Here is a 7510-nt window from a genome sequence, read left to right as displayed (position 1 = left end):
TGTAATGTGTGGTGCTGATGACGAGTACTTACCTGCAGTACCGCCCCTCGCCGCAGGTGGAGCCCCACCGCGAAGCTGCAGGGTTGCCTGGAGCTGTCCCGGGACATGGTGTCGGACGTCTGCCGGTCCAAGCGGCACGTGGCCGTGAAGACCATCCGCCTGGTGGACGTCAAGTCTCTGGCCCCGCTCGTCAGGAACCCTCGTCTCAACGTCAAGGTCGTGCACCTGATCAGGGACCCGCGCGGGATCTACAACTCTCGCGTGAACGAGAAGCGGGGCGAGAAGGGCGCGCTGGACGCCGTGGCCGAGCAGATGAACTTCCTGTGTAAACGGGAGGCTTATAACCTGCAGGTCAGTAGTAACATACAGGATAATTACTGTCTACGTGTGGGGGCTTCCTCTGTAAACGAGAGGCTTATAATCTACAGGTCAGTAGTAACCTACAGGATAATGTAAAATTACTGTAGAAGTGTGGGGCTTAATGTGTAAACGGGAGGCCTACAATCTGCAGGTGTGTCTAAATCTGCAACCTCCAGGCAAGAAGGTTGCTCCAGGTCAGTGTAAAGCTGCACTAGTTTGAAGTGGCCTCCAATACCATTCGGCCAGTGCTTTGCAATCTAAAGTTCAGTGTAAACCTGTAAGCTACATGGTACATGGGATTGGGACGTCTTATGTAAACGGGACCGAGCTCCACAATCTACAGGTTTGCACTGAATAGGGATGACAAGTTCAAGTCTGCTATCTTTGATGATTGCCTTGCTTGATGGAAGGGATCTCAATTAGATTGAAATCTCCTTCAATACTTGATCACGTTTCGGACAAATCCGTATTCAAACAATGCCTATTGTTGTCCCGTGTCAGGTTGGCCGCTCCCCGCTGCCGTGGCTGTCCGGCCGCTACAGACTGTTCCGGTACGAGGATCTGGCGCAGCGCCCATTGCAGCAGGTGCAGCAGCTGTACGACTTCGTGGGGCTGCCTCTGCCCGGTCACGTGACTCAGTGGATCCTGGACAACACTCAGGAGGACCGGGACGGGAGCCTCTACACCACGTCACGCAACTCCTCCGCCACGGCGCATGCGTGGAGGCACGCCGTGCCCTGGCCGTACGCGCAGAGGGTGGAGAGCACATGCGCGAAGATGCTGGACCTGGCCGGGTACAAGCGCGCCCCTAGCGAGAACCATCTGCACGACATGTCCTACAGTCTCATGGGCCCCATCCCCACCCCTAACGCCCAGCCCCGCAGTCAGGGGTCTAAACCTGAGTCCGGTCTGAATCTCCCCACTAAAGTACAGCTATTTGATGAAAATGTTGACTCTCTAGCGTTGAATTAAATGGATGGATTGTTGTTTTATTTTGTGCCTTCTTTGTTTTTTTGTTGTTGTACTTGTTTTACTTTTATACTTGATCATTATGTTCATAAACAAACAAACAAACAACGTACAATTTGCGGATAAACAAACAGGTTGTTTATTTCATATCCAAGCGTATCAGGTTATCTTAGAATGCACATACGTCACAATTACCGCCAATCTTGTATTCAGCTGACAAATGTTGGCTACATTCAAATTAAAGCCTTTCTCTTTGCTACGAACTGGAGACGAAGTCTTTCACTCAAAGCTTCGGCGATCGGGTTGAAAATTTAATTTGCAGCACAACGAGGAACAGTTAAGTCACCATTTAAGAGTACTATATATATAGTTCTACACAGAGGAACCAAAATACCCAGAGCACCGTTATGCATGTCACTACTATGCATGTTTTTCAGATATTTCAGACCGTGTCTTTTTACAAAATAGAGTCTTTTCCCCCCAGAAATTTACGTTCCAACTTTGGTGCAATCACTAGGAGGAATTTCACATACATCGCGACGCGGTTCTATACAGCGTTCAGCGCTATAGAGTTTCCGGAATCCGGAACAGGCGAGTTCTGCCGCTCTGCAGCCGTTTCCGTTCCGGACTCGCCTTTAGCACAGCAGAACGTGACGGGGGACTCTATCCTCCCGCTCAGCACCATCCCGACAAACCCGAACACGGATGACACCACGGACCCCGCCACGATCCCCACCAGCGCGGGAACGTCGTACCAATCATCACCCGCCTTCTGCGTGTACCACACCGTCACCATGGTGACGTTGCCTAGCAACGTGAGGGCAGAGTTCAGCCAGAACGTCCGCCTGTGGTCGGGAGAGAACGTCATGCTGAATGTGTCCACCACCATGGCCAGACCCCAGGCGCACAGGCCAACAAACCCCTTCAGTTTCCTGTCGATGGCGAAGTAGGCGACTGTCATGGCGGCCCAGTGTAACCCGATACGCAGCGCGATCCAGGGCGTGAAGGCGGACGCGAACAGACCCATGGTCGTGACGCGCACGCTGACCTCCAGAACCTTCCAGAAGGTCATGAACACCAGCCTTCCCACAAGCCCGCGCGTCAGCGGCCGCCGGTGCAGGTAGTTCTTGTAGTAAAGATACGTCACCACGGCCTTGACCGTTGCCATGAGAGATATCACCATGGAGACGACCTTCAGGACGCTGACCCGCTCGTCCGTGTAGACCCAGATCTTGGTCTGTAGGCAGAGCTGAGAAATGGCGGCCGTGACGGCATCCAACAGGTGGATGATGGGAAGGTTCCGTTCCACCTCCAATCCGGTGACGTCACCGCCGCTCCACAGAAGGCGGGAAAACACCGCGTAGTGCACGAAAATGCTTACGACGGGAATGGACGACAGACACCGGTACAAGCAGGGCGACTCCTGCACGGTTTTGGCGAAGCTGCTTCTGTCCGGATCGTGTGACCTCGCGGTGAGGCAGATGAACCCGCAGGACCAGGTGTGGACGATGAGCAGCGGCCCGAGGGTCAGGCCGAGGGTCCAGGCGAACCACTCCGCCTGGCGGCCGCTCCAGTACTGCAGGGCAAGCGCCACGTCTGTTCCCAGGTTAGCCAAGTACAGGCACAGCGGGAACACCACCAACATACACACCTGGGGAAACGGGGAGGTAGAAAGGAAAAATAAGACAAGAAAACAATTACGATTTTCAACATTATTTTCTGCAATAGGTTCATTCAGGATCATTCAGACACTCATTCAGTAACAAATTCGCTCTCTCATTCGCTTATTCATTCACTAAGACACTTGAAAATACGATGCATTGATGATAGAATAGAATGGAATAGAATTGAATAATATAGAATGGAATAGAATGCAATAGAATTGAATGGACTAGAATAGAATGGAATAGTGTGTAGAAGAACATCACGAGATATAGAAATATTACCAGTAGTGATCATTGAGTGTCGACTATTTATATGACTAAATAAAGGCTCAAACAAACACTTTGGAGATCTGAAACAAACAAACAAACAAACACCTGTATCGTCTTGTGGCGCCAAATCATCTGCCAGCCTTCCGTGGTCCTATCCCAGCATGCGCCGGGGCAGCCCTTTGCCTGGGCGAGACCCTCCCAGTGCGCATGCACAGTGTGAACGCCCGCCATGTTACTTGTAGAAGTTCAAGGTCACGATGACCAAGTCGTAAGGAAGACTGTCAGAAGGAAGGAAGGAGGTTGTTCCACGGAGAAATCGGGATTCTCGGGGGTGCGTGGACGCTACAACAAGAATAACAAGAAAGGTAAGATTTGCAAGCCAATTCATAAAATCCATAATGTTTACCTTCACATGATGTAGTAGTAGTTACGTAGTAGTAGTAAGCCTTTATTCAAACTCGAAAGCTTGTTAGGTACATACATAAATTGACCGCTTTTCAACGAGTGATCCAGCCTAACAAACTACAGCTCTGTTTATTTTTACTCAAACACATTCGTATGGTGGCCTGCCCCACTATGCCATTTGCTGTATAATCATAAAGAATAACACAACAGATTGTCTGCTACAGCACCAGTTACCATAGTGACAGCCACCAGGTTCAGGTCATTGACCTTATGTGTTTGGAGAAGACGAAACGGAGCAAAAACAATTTTTTTCTGCAAAGGTACTTAGTAATCATAATAAGTAATTAAAGTCACAAACACATCACAAGCACTCGAATTCGTAGCAACATAGCGCAAAACTACATAGTATTGTACTTATATCTCGTTTGTCTCATGACGTCGAGAATGACTGTAACTTTATATACCATCACACTCAGTCTGGTAAAATACTAAGGCCCCCGCTGGTACATGGTAAAGGGCACTATTACTAATTCTCTACCATCGAGCGGCAAACTGTACTCCTTTAGTGCACCAACTCCCCTGGCATGGCATTTTATCTGTCTATTTGGGCAATTTCTATTCTCCCCCTGAAGACTGGTTGAGACATAGACAGTACACTATTCCGACTACAAAGGGGGGGGGGGGACAAAGCTATCCGCTTTTAAAAAAGGCAGCGGCTCCGTATTGCATCATTCATTTCCTACTAATAATAGTAATATAGCGATGAGAAAGACGATTTGTTTCGCCTTATTCTCAGAACGGATACTTAAAAAAAGGGTTATTACTTTACCCCGGCAGGCATTATCGACATTTTGATTATTAGAGCGGGATCGTGTGACAGAACACAAGATCCCACTACCATTTAATACACTATAACAAAGTCTATAAGAGTAGGGCACCATGTAGGTGTAAGTGGCTTAACCCTTACCAAGTACAGCCCGGTCTTGCTCAGCTTGTCTTTACCGTAAAGAGCTGGTGTTTTACACCTAAAAGGCATTTTACCTGTTATGCAAAACACACAAACCAACAAAAAGAATTATAGATATTCACCTGAAGTAACGGTAACGTTGAAGTCCCAGCCAATACAAACGAACCAACAGTCGCGTCGGAAGCGTTGCTTGCTTTTGAACCCAAACACGGAGATTTCAAGTCCAGTCCTGTTGCCGCCAACCCGACTCCCACTACAGAAGAGGGCTGCCGATCCCAGCCCGGGACGTCAAGCCGCGGTGCTGCAATGTTCATGCTCCCTCTCCACAAGAACAGCCACACAGAACACGTACAAACCGCGCATAGCGTCTCGCCTCCTTCTGTAGCTAGTCACAACCAGTTGAAAAGCGGCTCTCCGTGACGTAAGACTGGCTCAAGATACTTTTCCTTTCACAATACGTCTTGAGACATGTAGACAGCTGCTCGGTAACCCGGCCCGGGTCCTTTGTGTCCCGTCGTTCTTACCGACGCACGTCCGCCAGGTACCCGGCGCGTCAGGTGTCCCCGTCTTTTGTCTCACCTGCGGCCGCACGGTGTAACCTGGCACCAACATGGCGGCCGCAAGACTTGTCCGGACATCAAACGGCTGACTGGGGTCACTTGTGTTCCCCATGACACGTTACTATTAGCCTCTAGCAGGCTTCGGGAGGCGGCTGGAAAGAGTAGAAAGCGGCCAAATACTGTAGAGAAATAACATGTCAAAGGAGTTGGTCCGCTACTGCTAGAGAGTACGTTTTGCCAAGGAGTTAAAATCTTGTATTTAACCTCCTTGGTTTTGTCGCACCCGAGTGCGACAATTTCTACTCCGTGTGACCGATATCTACTCTTTACAGCCGTCTCCCGAAGCCTGGTAGAGGCTAACTTTACCATGGGAACGACCTTATTGTGTTTGTGAACACGAGTGTGTGTTTGTAACCCTTGATAGTGCTGACAAAACCAGAGGTGTGAAGTTCATGTTAATAATGCAAAGAAAAGTTAGCAAAGTAGGATTTGTGTGTATCATAGTCATAGATTCCAATCTCAATGGAATGAGTGATTCTATACAAACTAGTGTTATTATACACATGTCTTGCAGATTAAGATATTCATATAGCACTGTGCTGAACAAATCATACAAAGTTTAGACTTTTCAAACACTTTTTATTAAGACTATTTCAGTCAATATGAAGATATTTGATAGGGATATATTGTTTCACCACTCCAGTCTATATTTTGCTAGCCTGGGTACCATCCTGGTTAGTTTACGTCTGCTCCCACAGGTGGGAGCGACTATTTTGCAGACCCTCATTTATTATTATTTTGTGCCCTGGTATCAAAATGTTTATCATATAAGCAGATAAGTTAAATGTCACAATATTGTCATGGAAATTGGATAAGGGCTCCAAGCAGATGTTGGGGGGGTAGATGATGTTTTCTGAGTGACAACGGGGATTGTCAGAGAGACCTTTACCCTACTTAGGCAGATTAAAAGTTGAGTAATCAATATAAAAGTCCGAGGCTAATTTCAGAAAAAAAGCAGATAATGTCCACGTATACTAGTACAATTGTACGCACAAGAAATTTTTTTTCTCCAATTTGTTCCCCAAAGTGTTGAAATGGTGACCATTAGAAATGAAGAAAAATATCTAAGAAAAAGAACAATTGGATATAAGGTTATATATACATTTTATATATTTTTATTCTTTTGTCTGAACTGAATGCAATACAGGAACTGAATAACTCTTCATTCACACAAAGATTCCACATATCATCTTGATACATACAGAAATACAGATACAGCAAAAATGATAAGAATATCCAGAACACTCTTGCATACATGTAGTTTCATCAGGTTGGTATATCAATGAATAATAGGTTCTTTCTTAATTCCAAATCATCCTGATATATGCAGATATCTACAGCAAAGATTACAAAAATACATACATTTGTACAAGTACAAGTAAAAGTACATACTATACACACTCTTGCATAGGTTCATCTGGTTGCTATATCAATGAATATTGGGTTCTTTTTTTACACAATATTTGTTTATTCACATTGGATCATTAATCTGGAATGGTCAAAGTATTGCACAAAAATTGTGCCTACAAAAAACATGTATTACTAACATAATTTACAATGTAGATAGATCATCACAATGCCCCTATCCTGAGTGAATTTGGCATTACAACTGGTTTGTTTGGTTCATGTCACCCTGACCCAGTGTTTCCTGAAACAATGTACAATTACTATATACAATACAATAGAATATGATATTCAATATACAATACAATATACAATTATATAAGTATGCAATTCCACATTATTACACATAACAAAAGTGGGATATAATTTTTGGCATCCTGCATAGAAACAAAATCAATTCTATATCAATGTCCCCAACATGTTGGAGTGACCAGTTAATTATAACTTTATAACTATATAATTTCAATACAGCATTTAAGTTACTATAACCTCACAAATCCAGTATACTGACCTAAGCTGAGGAAATGTACAGAACAGGTCGCCATGTTGGGAACTCAGTACAGCAGCTTCAGGCAGCTGGCTGTGGTGTCCGCTCCCTCAGGAACTCCACGCCTAGAGTACCTGTAGGTGGAAAAGGGAAAACAGAGATGATTAGTTACAACAATTACGGTAACCATAATATTGTCATTATAACTTGAACAATCAGAATGTGGGAGTAAAACTACTGATAAGTGGATTTCATAAACCATTTGGTGCCATACATAATGCACAGTCACTCAAAATTGACAGGTGTGTATCTATTAGGTACATTTATCAAATTTGACTGTGATAGTGCAGTCATTAAAGTATAG

The 7510-nt window shown here is 45.5% G+C and overlaps 2 protein-coding genes across 3 annotated transcripts in view; one reads left to right on the top strand and one right to left on the bottom strand.

Moving 5' to 3' along the window:
• Positions 1–1333, top strand: part of LOC109482821 (carbohydrate sulfotransferase 1-like) — a 38555-nt gene extending 37222 nt beyond the window's left edge. For both annotated transcript variants that reach the window (XM_019785663.1, XM_019785664.1), the window contains exons 5-6: positions 57–351; positions 862–1333. In XM_019785663.1, coding sequence (XP_019641222.1) covers positions 57–351; positions 862–1332 — 766 coding nt within the window. In that variant the 3' untranslated portion in view covers position 1333. The remainder of the gene's footprint in view (positions 1–56; positions 352–861) is intronic.
• Positions 1334–1700: 367 nt separating this feature from the next.
• LOC109482709 (XK-related protein 6-like) lies at positions 1701–3494 on the bottom strand. The gene is made up of 2 exons (XM_019785528.1): positions 3369–3494; positions 1701–2980 (listed from the first exon to the last, which is right to left on the bottom strand). The coding sequence occupies exons 1-2, from the start codon at positions 3492–3494 to the stop codon at positions 1877–1879; spliced, it is 1230 nt and encodes a 409-aa protein (XP_019641087.1). The 3' UTR covers positions 1701–1876.
• Positions 3495–7510: the final 4016 nt, after the last annotated feature.

The sequence above is a fragment of the Branchiostoma belcheri genome, unplaced genomic scaffold, assembly GCF_001625305.1.
Source record: "Branchiostoma belcheri isolate BF01 breed outbred unplaced genomic scaffold, Haploidv18h27 scaffold60, whole genome shotgun sequence".
Lineage (NCBI taxonomy): Eukaryota > Metazoa > Chordata > Leptocardii > Amphioxiformes > Branchiostomatidae > Branchiostoma > Branchiostoma belcheri.
The sequence above is the reverse complement of the archived record's forward strand: the minus strand, read 5'-3'. Positions and strand labels throughout refer to the sequence as shown.